The 22,772-nt window shown below is 43.6% G+C and overlaps 1 protein-coding gene across 1 annotated transcript in view; it reads right to left on the bottom strand.

Annotated features, from left to right (window-relative positions):
* Positions 1-3,514: 3,514 nt before the first annotated feature.
* The window catches only part of TP53INP2 (tumor protein p53 inducible nuclear protein 2), a 58,448-nt gene continuing 39,190 nt past the window's right edge, over positions 3,515-22,772 (bottom strand). The window contains exons 3-5 of the mRNA XM_019539735.1: positions 21,291-21,329; positions 20,984-21,119; positions 3,515-15,181 (exon numbers count right to left, since the gene is read on the bottom strand). Of these exons, the coding sequence (XP_019395280.1) occupies positions 14,932-15,181; positions 20,984-21,119; positions 21,291-21,329 (425 nt within the window). The 3' untranslated portion in view covers positions 3,515-14,931. The remainder of the gene's footprint in view (positions 15,182-20,983; positions 21,120-21,290; positions 21,330-22,772) is intronic.

Below are 22,772 nucleotides of genomic sequence, written 5' to 3'. Positions count from 1 at the left end.
TGGTGAGCGTGGGGTTTTTGGGGGTATTTTTCTCAAAAGGCGGGAGCTAGGGCAGGCAGGGCAGCCATGGGGGGGACTGGTGGAGCAGGGGAGGGGTCAGGGGGCTCATGCAGTGGGGGGCAGCAGGGATCACCCCTCATCCGGCAGCCCCCGGTGAGCTGAAGCTTTTTTTTCTTTATAGTGCTGGGAGCTGGGGTGGGCAGGACTGCCATTGCCGGGCTGGGAGAGTGGGCGGGGGATGGGCCTGGCCTGGGCGATTTCGGAGATTCGGCCGAATTGATTCAGGACAGTGATTCAAATCATCAAATCACTATCCCCTGAATCAGCCAAATCCAAATCTGAAGCGAATACTAGCCACTTTGTACAGGCCTGCAGGAGAGAGCCTGGATGATTGGAAAAGGGCAAACGTATAGTGCCCATATTTAGGAAAAGGAAAAGGAGGATCCAGGGAACTACAGGCTGGTCAGCCTCACCTTAGTCCCTGGAAAAATCATGGAGCAAATCCTCAAAGAATCCATTTTTAAGTACTTGAAGCAAAGGTGGTGATTAGGAACCGTCATCATGGATTCACCAAGGGCAAGTCAAACCTGACGAACTTGACTGCCTTCTATTATGAAATGACTGGCTCTGTGGATACAGGGAGACCAGTGGATATTGGTATATCTTGATTTTAGCAAGGCTTTTGTTACAGTCTCTCACAACATTCTTGCAGGCAAGCTAAGGGCTGGATGAACGGACTGTAAGATGGATAGAAAACTGGCTGAAGCATCAGGCTCAGAGGGTAGTAGTCAATGGCTTCATGAATGCCGTGTGCCCCCGGAGGCTGTGGGGGTGTGGCGACCACCCACAGGCAGTGGCGGCAGCATGCCGGTGGCAAGCGGGGAGCTCCCATAGGCAGCTGCAGCAGTTTTTGGTGGCAGAGGGAAGGGGTGACGAATGCTGACCAGCGGTTGGCAACTACCCACAGATGCTGGCAGTGGTGGCCAGCGGCGATCAGGGACTGCCTGCAGACGCCGGCAGCAGCGAAGGGGGGAGGAGAGGGTGAGTGGCGACTGGCCACAGGTGCTGCCCACAGTGTCAGTGGCACTTTTTGCAGGGGGTGCACTGCCAAGCTCAGGTTGTGCACATGCATCCCCTACGTGTCGTCAGAGAATGGCTTGATATCTAGTTGGCAGCTGGTATCAAGTGGAGTGCCTCACAGGCTGGTCCTGGGGCCAGTTTTGTTCAGTATCTTCTTCATCAACAACCTGGAAGATGGCACAGAGTGCACCCTCAGCACGTTTGCAGATGACACCAAGATGCGGGGAGTAGTAGATACAGATTCAGAGTGACCTAGACAAATTGGAGGATTTGGCCAAAAGAAATCTCATGTAGTTCAACAAGGTCAAGTACAAAGTTCTGCACTTAGGATGAAACAGCCCCATGCACCAGTACAGGTTGGGGGCTGATTGCTTGGGCAGCAGCTCTGTGGAAAAGGACCTTGGGGTTAGAGTAGACAATAAGTTGAATATGAGCCAACAGTGTGTCCTTGTTGCCAAGATGGCTAATGGTATACTGGACTGCATTGGTGGTAGGAGTGTTGCCGGAGGTCAAGTGAAGTGATTATTCCCCTCTATTCAGCACTGGAGAGGCCACATCTGGAGTACTGTGTTCAGTTTTGGACAAATTGGACAGAGTCCAGCCAAGGGCAACAAAAATGGTGAGTGTGCTGAGGCGCATGACTTTTGAAGAGAGGCTGAGGGAACTGGGCTTAAATTTAGTTTAGAGAAGAGAAGAGAAGAGAAGACTAAGAGGGGATTTAATAGAAGGCTTCAACTACCTGAAGTGAGGTTTGAAAGACAATGGAGCTAGAGTTTTCTCAGTGGTGGCAGATGACAAAACAAAGAGTGATGGATTCAAGTTGCAGCAAGGGAAGCTTAGGTTAGATATTTTCTCACTAGGAGGGTAGTAAAGCACTCCAGATTACCCAGAGGGGTTGTAGAGTCTCCATCCTTGGAGGTTTTTAAGACCCAGCTGGACAAAGCCCTGGCTGGGATGATCTAGTTGGGGCTGGTTCTGCTTTGAGCAGGGGGTTGAACTAGATGACCTTCTGAGGTGCCTTCCAACCCTAATTTTCTATGATTCTATGAAGCCACTGGTTTGTGTGGTGTTTTGGGGGGCAGAGATACTGCAAAACTTTGGTTTGTATAGGTTGGTTCCTGTTGGGCACTTGCATTCAGTGGAAATTGTTTGCTCCCCCAGGGCTGCCCCTTTGATCAGTCAGCGTAGGATGGCTATCTGTTTCTGGGAGAAGAAATACAGTATTAGTCCTGTCTTCGAGGCCTCCAGTAAACCGTGAGGTTTTGTTCGTGCATGGAAATTACCTGTATAATTGTATATCAGTATAACTGTCCATGTGGATACCATCTTTCTGAAATAAGGGTGTTTCCCTCCCTGGTTTAACATAAGTCTTTCTGGAAGTAGTATAAGCTGTCTTGGAAAAGTGCATGCAGTTTTTTCTCTGGGGCATGGGGGGCAATCTCTCCTTCAAAAATTGTTAAATGCTAATAAAGTTTCCCTGTAAACAAACCACAACTGTTATAAGGTGCAACCAAGAATTATATTCCTTAATGGAGTAGTGAATGCCTTCCAGTTAGTCTCAAGTTTATTCCTTTATACTCACTGGTATTTCTCTGCTTGCTCTCCATCCTGTCCTCTCTCTCATTTTCTGCTTCTCCTTTCTTCTGTGTTTTTCCCAAGCAGTATTATTTGTTTCTTTACTCCTATGCCACTGGTGGAGAGTTGCCTTCCTACCACTGAGTGTAGTCATCTTTTCTTGAGACCTTGCCTTGCTCAGTCATCTTCTGTAAATAGGTATAATGTAAAGCTTTGCTAAAGTTAAAGCCCAAAAATATTTCTGGCTTGGAAGTAAAAAGCTACTCCAGCTCTGGAAAGTAACAAAAGTCTGTCTAGTATTTTCTTGTTCACTTTTTTTTGTTTTGTTTAAGGGTAATAATACCTACCAAGCTCCAGGAAAGTCATTAGCAGTATGGCTGTTAAGATCATCTGCCATTGTACACAAGACAAGTACATGCTGTACCAAGAATCACATTGAGCTGAAGTTTATTTTATCTTGTTTTCACTGACTTTTTATTCTAGAAGGGGAACTGTACTTTTGTGCTAGAAGGGTACCCAACCAAACTTTGCATTTGTCAGGGATGGGACTGTGATGCTTGTTGCAGGCTTGTCACACTGAAATCTTGTGTATAATATCCATGCTGAAATAAAAAACAACATTGCTGCCTTCCTCATTGGGGAACTGCTTAACAATCTTCAGGTAACAAACAGATTAAAGTAACACAAAAATGCTGAATTGAAGACATCAATCAGTTGGTCCTTTCAAGGTTTTTTTTAAAAATCTAGGCTTCATCTTGGACTTGTACTCCCTTGACAATACATTCCTGGAGTTGTGGACATAACATGATTTACTATTATCTGGTTCTTTATATGCTTTCCCAGAACAGACAAAACTAAGTAGGCTTTAAATATATTTTTATTTCTGTGTTCTTTCCTTTTTATATTAGATTTTTTTTCAGTCAAAGGACAGCATTACAATCTAACAACCAAAACCATATTACATACACACAGGCACACCACGTAACATGTTCCAGGCAGTCATATCCTTCAGTCCATGAGCACATTGCAAATGTTTAAACAATGTCCTACAAGAAATAGACTCCCTCTTTCTACTAGGCTTACTTACATTGCTTTAACATGTAACACACAACAAGGATTTTTTTGTTAGCTTTGTTTTGAACTAGGTTTCAGTTCTACAGTATAAGTGATGTAGAAAATGTGGGGCTCTTGTCTACTCAAAACCCCTATTTTAAATGCTGTTCTGCTATTGTAAGGCATACAATAGATTCTGACATGTAAATCAACTCCTTGACAGAATGGAGCTGATAAGCTCCTAGTGATTCTGTATCTGCTTGATCTTTTGGGGTTTATTGTTCCTAGAATATTTGTATTCTAAACAAGCCAACTACACACAAACATGCCATTTGCTATTATTCAGAGTGGTGGTGTGAAGGAAAGGGGAAAGAGGTGAGCAAACCAGAAAATAGTTCTCAAACTCATTTTTAAAAGGTTTTTAAGGCAACCCTTTCAAACCAAATAGCACTTTTTCTTTAGACAAACCTTTGAAAGAAAAAAATGGATATTCAACACACAGTCTATTTTGGCAAAGTGCTGGTGGTAATTATGTCTTCTTACTATGATGTTTTTGCTCACAAAGTGGTGAGAAATCAGGTTTTAAGCTGGGGTTTTCAAAGGATACCTAAATCTTGTAGATACAAAATATTGGGATGTGGGGGCCTAATTCTGTCTGGCTCCTTTGAAAATCCCAGCACGAGATTTTTTTTTCCAGAACAGTGTACATATGCAGGATTTTTAAATTAAATTCCCAGTTCTCTTTTGCATAGGACTTTAACTCTAGTTCCCTAATTTTTTCAAGTTCTGCAGCTGTTTTAAAAAGATACTAAACCATGCAAAATGGTGAAAGGCACATACACAATCAATACAGTATGAGGAGGTATAATGCATATAGATGAGTATAACAAGTGGAATACCTAGTTGTGGGGATTGATATATACAAATAAAATATTGCAACACTCAAATGCTACATTATAGTTATGGTACAGTAGAAAAGACATTACAATGTTTCTATTACAGTATGAACTGTTCCCTAATCTCCAGAGCTGCAAAAGCTATTTTTAAATAACAAAACTGAGAACAAAAGTTGTTTGCAGTAAGAATTATGTTTAAAATAGTTTGTCAGTTTTGCACCTCAGTTTGTAGGCAAGGTGAATGTGGAAAGTCAAAGATGCTTTAGGTTTCTTCTCTTGTAAGACCAGTTTTCAATTTACGTGTTGTTGGGGAGGAGGGGTTTCCTCCACTTACAAAGAGTAAGATCTCCCACCCCACATAGGTGGGAAGTGACATACTGCTCAGTTGCAAGCAGGGGGAGTGTTGCCATTGGCTTCAAAGGAGATAGGTTTTCATTCAGTCTCTGAAGACTTGCCATGATGGAAGACTGAGCAGTGGCAATAGCAGTTATTATAACAGTAATTCAAAGCAGGTGCCTACTGAAAGAAGGGTTGCTAGTTGTAGACACAAGGACAGAGAGGCAACATCTGCTGAATTGTATCAGTGAAATGAACATGTCCTAGGTGTATACCAGACCAGGCCTACTATTGGGGATTCTGTTTTTGACCAAGTGTACAGCCTTAATGTTTCATCAGGTGATAGATAACTGGCATCCTGTTTCTCCTTGTAAACAGTGGATTAAAGATGGTAAGAACTTGAAACTGTACTTGTTTACTAAGCAAAGAGGGTACATGGCATACTAAGAATCATCTTGGGTATCAAATGGAACTGTTTATTCTTTCACAGTCATCTTTTTAAGGAAAATTCATTAATTCCATGAACCAACTCTTTCAAAAAAGTTTTTACTTCTGCCCCAGAGCAGGGCACAAAAACTCAGAGGCAACATTAGGCCTTTGGCCCTTATTTTTGATAATCAAGATTGCGATAACCTTTTGTTATAAGCTCAAGAAGCAGTCAGATGCTGCATGCTCCAAGTTCCATGTTGCTTTCTCTTGGCAGAGCAAAAGGAAGAGGCAATATCCTCTTAAATTGGGCAAGTTCACAATTCTCACACAAAGGAAAACACAAGTGATATAATAGAGACACCAAAGCCTTTCCCACCAATTCTTTAATCTTCTCTATCTTATGCCTGTTAATAAAATTCCTTTCACTTCAGCAGAATAAGAGCCTGGACTATGGGTCACCAAAACTATTCAAAAGTGGCTGCACCTTTGGCAGCTCAAATAATCCTAAAGAACAGGTCCAAAGGAATGGACGGAGGAGAATATACCCAATTTGTCCTTGTCTGTCTCTTCCCTGTGGCTCCAGAACCAGTTCTAAACACAGAATGGAATTGGTTTCACTTCTCTTCCAATTGGTCAAGGCTGACATGAAATGAAGCCTTGTTTGTGACATTGTTTTTTGTATAATAATCTGTCTTCTACAGGGACCAGTGATGCACCTGAACCTCAAGTAAATATTATGGTGTGCCTTACCTTGCTCTTATTTTGGGATCAAATTGGCTGGAGTAACTCCAGTGAGGTCACTGGAATTAAAAATGGTGAAAAGGAGAACTGGGTTTATACTGTCCCTAAAGACATGTTTTTGTTTGTTTAAGTGTTCCTTGGAGATAGAAGCACTGTAATGACCCCCAATACCTACACAGCTAATAATTATTAATCTACTGATTACAAACATTTAAAGATAAGAGGGAGAGGCTGAATAGAAGATGGGGATGAATCATCAGTTGGTAGTAGTGACATAATACTATTTTTCATTACTGTTCTATGCCAAAAAGCAAGCTTGCATTCTGAACTGGGAATGGGTGCACTAACCGGACACACATGGTGTCTTCGGTTACAAACCAGGAGCAAACAAGCTGCATTTCAAGTCCAGGGTAGGAGGGAAAGGGGTGACCCTTTTTTCTGTTGTAGTGTGGTGCTTATGAAAATGTTAAGAATCATTCTCTGGCACAGATCCTGTTTTTTAGCTACATTCTATAGTAGCCAGATTTCATTTTGAATAATACAAATAGCTGTAATATCTTTTTAAGTGACTTCTTCAATAACTGAAAAGCACAGATCTTCTCCATTTCCAGGGTATTTTTGTTAAAGGGGATGCCTTCCACAGCACTCACATCCTCTCCCAGTGAACAATTCTCATCACCCTTTAAATGCAAGAGGAACCTGGCCAAAATGCAGTATAGAGATCCTGTTGTATCTAATGAATATTAACCTGGTGCCATAGCTGTAGTCTAGAGCTCAGTGGCTGTAATGTCCCTGGCCTTTTTTTTAATTCACCGCATGGAGCAAGATCAACTCTCTAAGCTGCATTAGAAAGTGTGCTACTCACAGTGTGGTGGAATACATACTTTCAAGTGGGCCCCAGCATGTGTTTTAAAATAAAAGGGTGGTATTGCCTCTGGTTTTGTATTGGATGTTGAATGGCTGATTCTGCCCCTACTGAAGAAAACTTACTTCAAGGGGCCAAGGCACAGGCCTGTAAGCAACACTGCATTGCCTTGTAATAGGAGCAGACTGTCCCCACACACAATAAAAGCAATGTGGTTGGAGAAGGGTAGGAGATGGGATGGCATTCTCCTTGAGGATCCCCTTGAAAAGATTCCCCAAATCACTAAAGATGGAAGGATTTACCTCCAATCCCATGCCAGTCAGAGTTGGTTCGGGGGGAGAGGAGGGACTCTGAGAAGCAGGATCATTCATTCACAGACCCTGCACTCCTACATTGCTTCTGACTCCAGATCCCATGAAGGGGAACTTAGCAGAAAACATAGAGTTGGGGAGAGGGGCATTACTGTTTCCACTTACATGCTACGTGGTCAGAGAAGTAACAGTAGGCCACTCCAAAACTCTTGCCCCCCACCCCCCTCCCCAAGCCTGCCTAGTCTCCTGTGACCTTTTAGGAAATTACTTTTATCTTGTTGTCTGTGCCTGTGGTGTCTGCAGCCCTGTCCAGATAAGAAAAACTGAGCCAAACATACTTATTTTTTTCAGTAAAGGGCTGCCCTTCTTTTCCACCATGCAAGTTTTACAAAACTGAAAAAAAAGTAATAATACTCCTTCCAGAACAAACAACAGCTGTGGTGCCTCCTCCCCTACTGTTCCCATTTTTCATCCCACCTGGCTAATTCCAAGTCATTTTGCACCAGTCACACCCTACCCTGATCCCATTGACTCAAGAAGAAAGCAAAAGCTAGGTTCAGCTGTGGTCACTGTGAAACATGGGTGTATTCTCAGATCTATCTCTGAGCCAGTGGTTCTCAACTGGGGTGTTTTGAGAAACCCCTTCTTTCCTAGGGGTGCTGTGAGACAAGTGTTACTGCTGTTATGGCTAGGTAAAACTGTCCCTCTTAGCCTAAAGCAGGCAGGAGAGTTGCCTCAAGTCTTCAGCTCTTTCTGGTCATGTTCTCAATCCAGAACATTGCTCCTGGAAACAGGCATGCAGGACAGTTGCCCCTGTCCTGTGTGCTTGTTTCCAGGAGACACCATGCAGGGTCAGTGGGGAGGCCTGGACTATGAACCAGCTCTCCTGCCTGATCAGAGAACCTTACTGTGGGAGGAGCGTGCACATGTGCCACAGCCCTAGTCTGGCTCTACAGGAGGTGCGCGAGGCAGCAGCACCTGATTAGGAACGACTGAGGTCAGCTGAGCACAATGATGGTTCTCAACTGGGAGTGGTGCCACATTCAGAGAAGTGGAGGGGGCCTGACTCAGAACCACAGCTCTGAGCCCTTGGCTACCCCCTCAAGAGTCCCAGGGGCTTTGATGCCCTGTCAAACATATTGCTTAAAATACATGGATAGCAATTTACACTAACTCAGTCCTACAAGAGGAGGAAGCTACACTTCAGTGATTTCCATGTGAATCGGCCCACGTGAATGAAGCAGGACTGCTACTAGGTGGACACTTAGCAGAACATGGCTGCTGCTAACTCTCAGCCTCTGATACAGTTATGCTAATACCAATCCAAACCCGTTCCTTTTCCAAAAAGGCAGCAGCTGCTAGCAGAGCCTTTTACTCAGATCGTGCAAAGAAAACTAAAAGGAATTCTGCCAAGTTTAACTGAGTCTTTCAGGACATGCAGATTAGTACTCAACAACCTCACAAAAAAAACAAACGCATCAGAATCAAATGGTTCCAAACTTCCAAACGCACTTTTCACAATCCCAACACACTTGTTTGTCCCTGAGTCCATGCTGTAATTTCCCCTATACACATAAAAAAGAAATTGAGAACTCCACCTAGCCAGTGTGCAGAATAGGAGCATGGCCGTCTCGCAGTGCAGGACATGAGCACGGCTTTCTCGCAGACAGAAGTTGCTTTGTGGGTTTGAACATTTTCTTGGGAGCATCACGCTGTAAACCACAATTGAAAATACTGAATGTAAAAAAGCTCCACACATCCACTCAGCGTTGTAAAATATTTACACAAATGCACGCACACAAGTCTGTTTTAAGCACCATTCATTTGATTTAAGATGAGAGTTATGTAACCCCAGGGTGGAGGCTTTTCCTTGATCCTGAAAGTACCAAGACAGGAAATTTTGTAACAGACCAGTGTTTCTAGTGATCACTCTTCTCCCATGATAAGAATATTGCAGGTCATCTGTAAGAGTAGTGTGAACATATTTCTCCCCTGGTTTATGAGGTTTCACTCACACTTTCTAATTCTTCAGAAAGGGTTAATAAGTGATTAATAGTTTTTATGTGTTTGTTACAGGCACAAATAACAGGAACACAGGACTTGGAGGAGCTTCCCAGGCTGTTGTGTCCAGTTCCCTTTGTTCAAATAACCATTTATTCAGAGAGTCCCTATATGATAAAGAAGGGTATAAGCCATTGTAATAGTGACCTTCTGACCTGCTTGAACGGGTGAGCTGGTTCAGTAGTTAGGGATGCCCTAACATCTACCTTGTTCTGGCTCCTCACCCAGCTGTAACTGGGCACCTGGTCATTTCAACCGTTTGCTTCCTTGTGTGCTGTTGGCCTGCAGAAAGTGATGTGCTGTTACCCTGCCAGCCAAATGGGGCTCTGAGGCTCAAGAGAGCCTTTGATTTGACTGAGCCATTGGCTTCTCAAACAATGGCTTGACCTACTTAAAACCATATTAATAATTTATTAACCCCTTATGTTTGCTATAAAGCATGACAGTGCTTTTGCTTGGTTGGCCATGTTGGCCAGGGCTGATGTGATGAAAGAGTAATACAGAACAAAGAAAGAAAAACAGATGATTTGCATTCTCTTTCTTAAAAGCAGGACTTAAGTAACAACTTTAGAGACTCAGGCAAAAAACAGATGTTGGCATAATGGTCACAGTCTGGGTATTGCATCCAGTGCTACTGTGCTAATGGTGCTCTAGAATCTCATCCTACAATGCTGAGGTCAAGATGATTTTGCTTTTAACATTGGTCGCTGCTGGTTTAGGCCCTAATGGAGTTGTTTCTGCTTCTCTCTGTCCCAAACCAGAGAGGGTAGCAGGGCAAGCATAGGATGATTTTGAAGAGGGACTTCTCTTACTGGAAGGTTTTCCAACAAATTAGCAGACACAAGATCCATAAAGTAGTGCAGTATGAATGATATTCACAGAAAGCTCTTTGCATTTCTTAGGCAACTTTGCTGCCTCCCAGCCAGTTTTCTTCTGTTTGTGCTGCAGAGGAAAACTCACAATATAACATGCAACTGCAAATTTTGCCAGAGTTCAAAGGTTTGGGAATCTGGCAAGTAAGATGTCATGTTAGATTTGTGCTTGTCAGAAGTGGGGGAGGTGTCTACTTTGCAAATGTAGCAGGCAAAAGCTGAGCTGGGAGGCAGCAAATTACTGATTTTTAGGTATGTCTTTTCCAGCAAGGAAGTCTTTTGCTAAGGCCTGAAACAGCCTAAGTGCTGCAGAACACATTGACCAGACTCAGTCTCCAAAATGATAACCCCAAATCTACATTGCATCTTAAAAACCTCTGAAATCTGACACAGACCTGTAAGTGCTTGGGACATGTCCCCTTACTGCCCTTGCAAGCACTTCAGACAATTTTCACGAACTAATGCACCCTTTCCATTTGTGCCAGGGGTAACTCTAAGAAAAAGACATTTAATGTGAAACCAAGGAAGTGAAAGGATGTAAACTTTCTAGCAAGTCAAGAAGTTGCCAATCCCTGGTAGAGAATCAACCACAAAAAAACCCACCAATACGTATTTGTCTTGACCCCACACTATCTTGGTGTTAGCTTCAGCAGTAAGGAACCAATCATCCATCACTCCTTTCCCTGCTTCAGCTCCTGGAGACAACACCAAGAATGTGTCAATAGGTCATGGGGTTACTGTGATGACAATGGGAAGGAATACTGGAAGTTTAAGCTCTCTCTCTTTCTCTCTAACAGCACTTAAACTGCCTTGCCAAGAGATCTGTAAAAATGCACTCTGATGACTCCACTGACAAGGGTGCAAAAATAAAGAGGATTAAATAGCTGATCTTGTGTCTATGGGAATTTTCCCCTTAACTAATGAAAGCAGAGATCATTTAAAATGAGTCCAAGCTACAGAATTTGGATCCCAACTGGAACTTCTTCAAAGGTTTGTTTTGAAGCTCAGATTTGGATTATTGGTTGAGATCCAGCTTTAGTTACCTTATTTACTAAGGATTTAATCAGAAATAGCTGCTTGATGCTTCCTTTCTACTACCACAGGGTTGTATTGCTGGTTGTTAACCTTTGTCCAGCTCTGTTCTTTCAACCAAAGCAGGTTCAAACTTATTTCCATCCCCCAGAAAAGCCTTCTGCTCAGTTGGAACAGTTGAGCACCCAATCTTAGTACAGATACACACAAAACTTTGAAAGGCCCTGAATTAGAATAGTTGGAGAGTTCAAGGCTGGTTCAAATGTATAGTATATTGTGCTGAAATTCAACAACTATTTACAATTAAAAAATTAAAATTGAAACTTTAAAAACTATTTAAAATAAAATATTTGATCCTGCATTGCAGCAGGCTCCCATGTCACCTACATTATATCTGGAGGCTACAAGCAAAGTGATATTAGCCCACCTCCATGCTAGCAGATTTGTCCATCATGGCTCCTGGAAGCTGGTCATTCTAAGTTTGTTTATTAAAATGCTCAGGAGCTCAATTATTAAAAGTTTTAAACAGACACTAAGATAGTATCGGCCCGATATTTAATATTATTAAAAAAAAGATTCCACAAATCTAATATGAAATGAAGGGTTCTTAATAACATTTTATCAAAGATAATCCAAAGAAAGAAGTTCATTTGGGGATTTTGCTTTTGCCTTGCATGATGGAACCTACACTGTACAAAAGCAGTGTACAAATGTGTGTGGAAATGACACACCAGAGGAGTGAGTGAAGTAAAATATATGGGAAACCATGATCTTGAAAGGAGAAAAGTAATTCAGTAAATATTTACAGTTTTACTTAGCCCATGTGTTATTAGTGTATGATTTTTTTTTATCTTGACAATGGCTTTTCAAGGATAAAAATACTCAGGGCTAAGCTCATATTTGGTGTATCTGTATTAAAACCAAGTTACACTGGGGATGACCTGAGCTATTCACATGAGAGAGTACTCAGATAAAAAGGGCATATGTTATTCTGACTGCACAAATGAACTTCTGCCCATTTGAACTCTTGGAGCAGTATTTCCTACAGCAACCTAGAAACTATCAGAATGCAGAAAGTCAGCCCTGCCTGTGACACTGGAAGAGAGGACCTGCCATATCTCTTTCCAGGAAGGCAGACTTAAGATCTACAACACACAGTTCTTGCCCCTGGGCTTGCACCTTCTCCACCACTCCTGTTTCCAACCTATTTTCTCAAATGAGACTCTCTCCTTTCACCTTTCTTCATTTCCCAATCTCTCTCACTTCCTCTCTCACTTCACATCATTTCATGGCCAGCTTCGACATACTTTACTATCTGTGTGAGCACTGAACAAGCCCCTTTCTCTGCTGTCATTCCACAAATTTAACATGGCAGCTGGACAGGCACAGTCATAGCATTGTGAAGAAGAATTTTCCTGCTGAGAACTAAGGGTTTTGGTAACCAGTAATGTTTTACTGCTTAATTTAGGAGCTTGTTGAAGGACTTTCACCATCCAAAAAGGTGTTTGCTTTGAATGGCAGGCTGGCAATACTGCAAAGACAATGCCAATATCCCTGAAATTATCAGGTGCCTCATGTCTTTGCAATGTCTGGCCCTTACAGGTGCACTGAGGAAGACAGAGGCACCTTCTGCCTGAAGGATGAATAAGCCACAGAGGAACCATTAGAGAGGAGAGGAAAGATGCAAAGGGAGATGACAGCATGATTTACATACCCTTGCTCAGCATAATGAGCCCTGTACTGCCTTGCTGCTGCCCTGTGGATGTCTGGGAGTTGCATGTTGGGATTGAGACCCCTACCTGCTCACAGAACAGTTACCAATTTCTCCTTCTGCTCCATTCCCTGGAGGCTTTCCTTGTGGTGAGACAGTCACATGGTGATGATTGGCCCCTCTTGCTATCCCCCTGGTTCCCTGGGTGATGGGACTTACACAATGCCAATTGGTGGTTTTGCTTCCAAAGGTTTCATTTTTAGGACACTACCAAGACCTACTATTTAGACATTTCCAGATTATTGGCCTCTTGAGGTCACCCAAATCAGTGAAGAAAAGAGAACACCTTTCACTAGGAATTCAATGGTACAGACAGCTTAAGGAAATAGTAATCAATTTTAAAGCAGGGAGGGAATCTCTTTCTCCCATTTAAAACCTCCGTTCTGTTTGCAATCACTTGGATAATCCACCACACAGATTTCCAATCAGCCTGCTGCCTGTGGTGAGATTTTCCTTTTCTGCAGGATGATTTGTTTGTAAATCATCATCATGAAACATTGCAAGCAAGATATTTGAGAGTTTCTTGTTTTGCTTTGAGGTTTTTTTGTCTTTTTTTTGTGGGGGGGAGGGCAGTGGGCGGAATAAGGAGATTGTTTGTTGCCTAAACCAGTGAAGAATTTTCCTGGTGGTATTGCAAGGCTGGGGGTTTTTTGTGTCCTTCTACAAGCTCCTGAGCTCCTAACCGGGTTCAACACTGGTAATCTGCTTAGAGTTTTAACATTTGTCCATTAAGCAAGCTCTTTGGAGTGGGTGGAACAAATGTATTGTAAGAAAAGGTAAAGTATATAGAAAGAATCAGAACACTAACATGGACTTTGCACTCTTAAAAAAAAAGTAAATGCAGGGTCAACAGCTCCAATCATATCACATTGGCTTGATTTCCAGAAGGGCTGAATGCCCACAGCTCCCATGAACTTCAGTTGGAATTAAGGGTATTCAGCACTTCTGAACATCAGGCATTAAATATTTTCTCCGAAGATGTTCAGGCAGGGTGTCCTCTGTTTCAGCCTGGCACCTTGGAGCAGAAACCTAGCTAATACCACACAGATAAGGATCAGTAATCATACCCCAAACCCATCTATTGGGTTAATTACATCATCCTTTTCTTTTGAGAGAAAGAGAGAGAGTGGAGAGGGAAATATTTCCCATTACTTTTCCTGTATTTTAGGCCAAATTGTGTATCTTTGTCATTCCAATTTGCATTTGAACCTGCTATCTCAGTTTGTGACATCACAGTTTGTTTCCATGGAGAAGAGTATGATGTCATAAAGAAAGGCACTGGTGTCACAGGCTCCTTAGTAGGATGGCAAGAGACAAAGTAAATGACAGAGAATTTAGCCCTCCCATGAATTCAGAATAATATTGGTGATAAGTTTAGTGAAATGTGAAGCTAACAACCATTGCAAGAACAGATGGAAGAACTTATGCATGTATAGGGTGTGAAGGATTGGGGAAACACCACCCATCAGGAATCAGTTCCCAAGGATAACTGCTTACACATAGGTTATTCCATAAAATTGAGCTCTAATTTTAAATTCTGTTTTGAAATTTAAAAGTAGATCCACCATCCTATTAAGTTACATTAGGGTGACATCCTGGGTTACTCAAAATCCACAGTGGGGAGCACAGGGGAGGGAAAGGTGTGGAACTACAGAAGGAAGAAAATAATAGATAAATAAATTTAGTCTAGGATAAAGGGGAAGGAGAGGGATGAAACCCAAGGATAGCCCAATAAGGATCTGCTGCTGAGCTTTGCTAGTTCAGAAGAATTGAGAGGATTCTCTCCTGAGGAGAGGTTTATTTCAGAGAAAGGATGAAGACCTCTTCAGCTGGAAAAAGCATTATGAGGGAAGAAGTGAAGCTGAGAGTTGAGGGATAATGCCCCGCAATGTAGACTTCCTGAAGTAGTTTAGTAGTTGTACTGGCGCTGGCATGGTTGGTAGACAAAACTACCCTGGTGTTTGGCCCGACGTGAATGGCGCTCCCTGGTGCGGTTCTGCCGCTGCATAACCTTCTGACTGAGCTTGTGCTTCTCTGCCAGTTGCTTTGCCCTCTGGATCCGCCGGACTTGGCTCACCTTCTCCAAGATGGTGGCTTTCATGGTGAGGGAGGTGGTATGATGTGGAGTGTGGCGCTCCAACCGGGGTTCAGGCACCTCCCTAAAGTGAGAGACATGCACATTAACGGTCAAGTTCACAATGCTGTCAGCCAGGCAGTTGTACAGATACCCCTTTGCATACCCTACACATGAAGGCATCAACTGCCTATGGACTGTGCTAGATGGAGTTATTTGTGAAACTCCTGGCAGTTCCCTCTCAGTCAAATACACAAAGCATCTGCAGTGCAAGAGGAGAGGCAAGTCTGTCACCAAGCCTGGCAAAAGCAAGAACTTCTTTGAAGACCATGAGAGAACCGTGTAAATAGATCCTCAGTCTAATGCAATACAAAGACTACAGGCGTGCATTAATTGCCCTAAATTTGCAGTATCAGCAACATCAGCTTCATTCTTAAAAATGTGGATATTAAACAAGCTGACATCCCCTTAATCAATATTAAGTTGGCTCTGTGTGTGTGTGCGTGCGTGCATGTGGGTGGGGATACATGTATGTTTTAGACACAAACACACACAAGGCCAAATTTAGAGGAGATTTAAATTGGTTTCCTCCATCCCTTCAGCAAAATCTTTATGTTTATCATAGGCTCCCTTTGGCTTAGTTATTCGCATGCAGTTCACACCTGTCTCTTAACCATCACCAGTGCACAAGTCCTATTGTAGCTAGATGTTTTTAAGTCACATTTGTTCAAAGCCCTTTCCAAATTACATGGCCTCCTGCATTCTGACTGAAAAAACAACTTCATCAGGCAGGTGAGCCCTGCATACTGGGTCAAAAATCTACAATAAGCACAGCTACTAAAAGATGAAGGGTTTTCCAAGATAAAGTGACTGCTGCTGTTAAACCATGTTCCTTCTCAACAGAGCAGATGAGAGGAATCATGAACAGCTCAAGCTGTCTTAATTTTCCCTCTACTTTTAACTATTATTCATAGCAATTTTCCTTCATTTTTTCACCCACTGATTTCCATGTTCCAGTGACTCAAGATCAAATTTTGGCTTTAAGGAGGAAGAGGTCTGCAAAGGATGAATTAAATAAGAACAGATGATGCTTAGCATTGCCCTCTGGCTTGACTAAGACTGGCCCATAGATTCCATCCGGAATGGGGCCATGACCATCTGTTCTGCTGTATAAATAATTATGATGTCTAAGACCTGCATTATCATGGTGTTTTAATACTGCAAGCTTTATGGCTCTTCGTATCTCCCTTTGGTCCTTTGCTCTGTCTGCCTGCCCAGTGGATGTGCTTGCAAGATAGTTCAGTTTGATTTTTTTCAGAAACAGAGGGTGCCACTATATGAGACCTTTACTGCAGAGTAGACTAATTAGATCCACAGTACAACATCTCTGTTTATACAAGTAAAGTTATTAGGTTGGAGTAAACTATTTAACTCTGCTGTAGGTTAGTACTGCCAGATACAAGTACTAGGTTATGGTGGAGTTATTTACTCTGCTGCAGTGCCTGTGTAGGTGCTGGCTAGGGCATGATGGTGCTGCCACACTGTGCCACCCTGACTCAATATGCTGTGGTCCCAGGTGCACATGTAAACGCTGCATCTGGGATCAATAAAGTCTGGTACAAACTGTGATGGAGTTTATTGCGTTGCATTAATATTCATATGTAGACGTGCCCAAAGGAAAGTAAGTCGGTGACACCAGCAGTAGAGATGAGCAACCTGAGTGGCTTGTGACCCACCATGCTAGACACACTTCCTCAAACTGTTTGTGAAGTGTGCTGCTCCTTGATGGCAGGATGTATGTGCCTGGGAGAAAGGCTCACTACTGCCTTGCAGGAGGAGTCCACCTGAAAAGCACAGGGCTTTCCTTGTCCTTGCCCGGTGTTATTTTCCTCCCTGGAAGGGAGGTAGTTTAGACATTAGGGACAACAGAATTCTGGAGTGGAGAATTTTTACCCTCAGAAATACAACTTAATTGCAGGACCAAGGAGAAGGAGAAGCAGAGGTGCTGAGTGGAGGGAGAAGAATTCATAAGCTTAAAGCAGTGCACATCCATCCTTCAGAGTGAGCATTGTAAATCCTAAGAGGGCAGCAAGAAGCAAGTGGATCCAAGTTCCTTGTCTACATAGAACATTGTTTTCAATATTTTTCTACTATTAATACCCTCTTATAACTTTTGAAGCAGGTGCATCAACAAATTGTTCAAACCCTTGTCAGGTTTTGGAGAAAGAAGCCAGCAAATCTGATACCTGTTAATACATAAGCCATCAGTCACACAGCCAAATGGCTTTGGGTGAATGGGGAGACAGCCACGAGGATCTTGTAGCAATTTGACTGGAAGATGAAGCAGTTACTTCTGCAGGACATTTTCCTGAAGCAACTTTATGGATGACCAATTCTGGGCTCAGTCAATGAGTAGTGAATATTGGGACTGGATAGTTTAGCAGACCTGGAATGATCAGCAGTGACAGAAGAACGTCTGGATGCAGTAGACGTTCACCTGTGCAAAGCTCACTCCAGAGCTATCATGGTGGAACACCTACAATGCAAGTTCCCCTCAGCCTGGAGAAGCACAAGGCCACCCCTGTCTGGAAGCTCACCACCTCCAATTGCTGTCAGTGGCTAACTAGATGGTTACAATAGATTAACCATCCAGGTTAACACAACAGAGGGTCATGAAGCTTAGCAATGCACAGGAGATTATTAATGGATGTTCATAGTCAAGAGTTCCTAACTGTGCGTGGGTCATTGATGGAACCTACATGATTATTCTCTGCCCTCCTCCCCCAACTCAGACCCTGAAGTCATCAACAGAAAGGTATTTTCCCATGGTGCTGAAGAACCTGGGTGGTCACTGGGGCAGATTCACCAGTCATAGGGTGGTAGGTATGGAAGAGTTCAAGTTGCCAGGAGCGCTAGAAACTCTGGCCTCTTCCATTCAGTGAATTTCTGTTCTTTGGACCACTAAGAATCTCAGTGGTGACAAGGTTCATCCATCATTCTAAGAGATCTGGCTTGCCATCTTGCTTCCCTGACACTTGAACAGGAGAAGTTAGCTGTTTATCTCTACCCTGAACAGCTGCAGAATGGTAGTGGAGTAGGCATTTCGAAGGCTGAAGGGAAAGTGGAGGTGCCTCATGACAAAGCTTCCAAGCAAAATCTACCTCATATTTTGCCCAGCTGCTGTGTCAAGCAAGACAGGGCCCCCACTGATGGCTGGGAAGCCTGGTGGGTGTGGGATTTTCTGGATGTTATTAACACCTGAACTGTGTGCCACCTACAGGGATCCTATATGGTCACAGAGACAGTGTCAGGGATGCATTTGCTTCTACTTTGAGGCCAGGATGTAGTGTTGGAAAATGAAGGTGCTGTAACCAAGTGCATTCAGTGTGTTTAGGCCAAGAGTTTATGAGGAACTGATCCCATTTAGGAAGGTTTGCCCCTTAAAGAAACTTTTTAGCTAAGTCCTACATAACAAAAACTTTATTGATTCAGCATAATAGTGCAAACTTAAAACCCAGAGACCTGGGTTCCACCTTACTTTCACTTGGTAAAAAGCTCCTGTACCAACGGGGCTGGGTAGGTAAGTAATTTTGAATCCTTACCTATACAGGAGGTCCTTACACTGGAGGTGCTACACTGAGCTGTATCCTCATGAGGCAGAGGAGGGCCTTATTCAAAAAGGCAACAAACAAACCAGGAAAATGCTACTGTTTTTCAGGATGATCCCCCCACCCAAAGCCAGGAGTTGAAGGGACAACATGCTTATTGAGATGCCCTCATCATTTTTGTCTTACATCCTCTTTCATAACACCTGCAGAGCAGCATAAAATGCACTGCAAGTTAGACTTTGCAGCAGTTCTTCTAAACCCAATGTGTTAACAATTCTGAGGGTCTAATTATAATCACTGTGTATTCAGAAATAACTCTAAAGACTAATTTCAGTAACTTAATTCAAATTGTAAAAGAAGTTAAAGCCCAGGGAACTGATCAAATCAAGAGCCAAAGTAATTTTTTCTACTGTTTTTTATGCTTTTTTCTTTATATCTGTTGTTCCGATACATATACCTGTCCTCCATGTACATGACTTTTAGCTTTTGTGGTCCTGTCATCTCAAATGGGAGAAGATGGCTTGGTGAGTAGGAGAAAAGAATCAAGCAGCACAGGAAGGAAGATGGGAAGTGGCGTGTTTGTCTGATAATACTGGGTTGTGTTAGTTCAGGGATATGAATTCTCCCCAGGATGAAAGGCTCCAGCTTGGACACCATCTTGAGCACAAAGAAAGCTGAGCAGGTGGGGAGCACCCTATTACACCAAGAGGCTCATGGGTAACAGGATGGCATCCAGTCAGCACCCAAAAGAAGGCTCTTGAAATCCCCCTACATATTTCTATTGCCATATAGCATATAATACATGTAAAGCTCCCTTCCCTTTCCTCCTCAATAAACACACTGTAGTGTCAGGCTGGGTCGCTTCCAGAGTTTCAGTGGAGGAGCTTTGGATGGGGGGGTCTGGAGGCCACACAGAGCTTGATTGCCTGGGGAAATCCCTTCAGGTCAGACTCCAAAGCCATCTGGGTGCCATTCTGCATCATCTCCAAATTGTTTCAAATTCCAGGCTGGAATCAGTGAGGGCCTCCAACCCAGCTCCTCAGAGTGCAAGCAGGTTTCTGCAACATTCCCTGGGATCCTTTTCTTATCCCTAGTATTCCTGGAGCTCTGCCAGAGCTCCTTTGCTCCATGCAGCACTAAGCCAAGTCCCAGGAAGGGGTGGATCCGGAGGGGGTGCAGTAGCACAGGCACATCCTCTTTTGCCGCACATAAGCTCTTGGTGCAGGGTCTGCCTGGGGGTCCCTGTTTTCCCACAACTCTGGAGCCCAGGGGGTGGATGCATTCACTGCTGCTCCTCCCCTCTTTTCCCCTGCTGCTGAATTTAGCAGGGGAGCAGGGGGAAGGGAAAGGTGAATGGCAGTAGCATTCACCCACTGGGCTCTGGAGCCAAGCAAAAGCGGGGCCCCAACCAGACCCCAGCCCATGCAGCTGATGAGCTCAGAACTCACTGCTCACACTGAGCTCTGGCAGGAGCCGGTGCTGACTGTACAGTAAGTTCAGAGGTCATGGCATACACAGCACAGCCAAAGTGAGAGGAGGCCACACCCCGACTGTCCTGTTCCTGGATCCACTGAGGGTCCCAGGAGCACTCTCTTTTCCTACCTTTGCTTTGCTAACTTGTGGCATCTTGGTAATTGCTGTTCAAATAGGACTGGACCCGTTCCTCTCTCCAGAAGGTCCATGCAGTAGCAGAGGGCCTGGCTGCTGTCATGGAGAAGTGAATATGGGATAGCGCAGAGAGGACTGCCAGAAGTGGTGTAACTAATAGGGGTGCAGATACCCAATCTTAGCCTGTGCTAGCTCACTCCAGCAGGAGGTATGTATGTCCCAGAGCAGATTATTGAAACTGGGGTAAGGTTCCAGACAAACCAAATAAAGAATCTGTACATGTGGACGTAAGGTGGTTTATAGTAACACATAAGATTATCACAAAAAACACTCCTCTGAAGATAGGGCTATACAAACTCTGATACTTCCCTCCTTCACAGGGGAATCTTTCTTTAAACGTCTAGCCATTTGGCATTACTTGAATGTTAAGGGTGCTCTATCCACTGGGTAAGGCTGCCCCCCACAATACTTCAGGGACAGTAGGAGACCTAAGCTGTAATTGTAGCTCTGCCACTGACTCAGTGTGTGTGACCCTGGCTGTGTCTCCCAACTCCTCTTCTTCTGTCTCCCTACCTGTAAAGCAGGGGAGATGTCATTTTTCAAAAAGGCTACATAGAAAAGCAATAGCATTATTATTACTATGATCCACAATGCACTATGGCCAGACTCACCCTTCACTGATCTGCTCATCAGGGCTCTCCCTTTCCAGCATGATGCTGTTGCTGGTGACATAGACGGACATGCTGGGGTGTTCAATCAGGAGGTCCTCCAGAGGGTTGCTCTCCATGTTGACAGGGGCAGGGCCTTCTGCAGTAAAACAGGGGGGAGGGGTGACAAACCAACTCTCGTCCATCAAGCAGGGATCGGGCTGGGAGGGCACGGGCCTGCCGACACAGTCACTGAGTGAGTGGGGCGAAGAAGTGGTAGGTGGGGGAGACCCATGACGGGAACGGGAAGTGCAAACGGAATCCCTCTCACCTACCCGCTGTTCTTCACCTGAGGCTGAAGCGTAACTATCTAATGAGAGACAAGAGCCACCATTCACCAGGTGGGAGCAGCCAGTACAGAAGCGCGAGAGTTCGAAGCCATGCAGAGAGGGAGGAGGGCAAGCGGGGAAGGAAGAATCCAGAAGCAGAGAGACACACACACATACAATGTACAATGGGTGGGGGAGAAGGGGAGGGGGGAGAAAAAGGGGGCATTATTAGTACAAATGACACCCCAACAGCATCATTACTTTTTATATATAAAACTGTGACTGAAAGTATCAACCACCATGCAAAATAAAAGCATCACCACAGCACAGTGAGGCCCCTGCGTGCCAGAGGAACTGAAAAACATGAGAGCACCTGCAAGGAAAAGCAGTAGGGGATGGGCTCTGCTGTGCTTTGCTCTCAGGTAGACATGCTCTTGCCACTGTCCCAAGCCAACCATGATCTGCTGGGAATTAGGAGGAAAATTTGGCTGAAGGTAATTCATGTCATCAGTGGCACTGCAGTGATGCTTATCCTTCATCCATCCAGTCTGAAGTGCTGCTCTACGCAGCCAAGACTGGTGCCATTTACACTCCTCTGTTAAAATCAAGACAGAAGACTCATGTAACGCACTGGTTTACTGAGCTGGGTAGCAGCTGTAATGTGCATAAAGGCTAACTGTGCTTATGAAGGAGCTAGAAATCAAACCAGTCTACGTTTGCGAAGAGCACCTAGCAACTTTTCCTGCGGGTGCTAAGCAGAGCCCCTGACTCCTTTACAGTCATCCTAAAAATGCAGCCTTACTAAGCCGAACAGGCCAAAGTGCCCTTTTGGTATGGAGTCCCTCGACCCATTTCTGGAAGGGCTGTGAGAATAACTCATTTGTGGCTGACGGCCAAAACAAAAAATTGAGAAACAAATGTTCATGTCAGGTTAACCCAAAACAAAATCTTTTTTGTTTTCTTTCAAGAAAATGGAAACAAAAGCTAACTGAATAAAAAATACTTTCAGGTTGTTGAACCCTGTTTTTTCATCTGACCCAAAATGTATTTTTATTTTTTGAGGGTGTTTTTATCCCCTCCTTTGAAAAATAAATGTTTTTTTAAGCCACCACATGCAATATAACCTTGTAACAAAAAGTTGAAATGATTCATTTCACATATGTCAAAAAAAAACTTTTGACTTTTTCAATTTTTTTCCATTTATTTTAGGGGAAAATTGCACGCCTGGTGAATAACCTATTCACCAAAAATATATTATCTAACCTTTGCCTCTAGACTGTTAGAGGCATGGTTTTTAATCATTTAGGTGGCTAGAGGTGGGAGTTATGCTCTAGAACAGTGGTTCCCAACCTTTTTATATTGCAGACTGGAAAACTATCTAACTTACATATTTAGATTTAATTTACATCTTTAATTTTTATGGGGGGAAGGGGTGCAAGGATTGGATTGGCTTGGGGCACTGCAGCCACAGGTACAGGGGGACC

This window comes from Crocodylus porosus, unplaced genomic scaffold (assembly GCF_001723895.1).
Source record: "Crocodylus porosus isolate Cpor-Errol unplaced genomic scaffold, CroPor_comp1, whole genome shotgun sequence".
In the NCBI taxonomy this organism is placed as follows: Eukaryota; Metazoa; Chordata; order Crocodylia; family Crocodylidae; genus Crocodylus; species Crocodylus porosus.
Note: the sequence above shows the minus strand (reverse complement) of the source record. Positions and strands in the feature narration are given on the sequence as shown.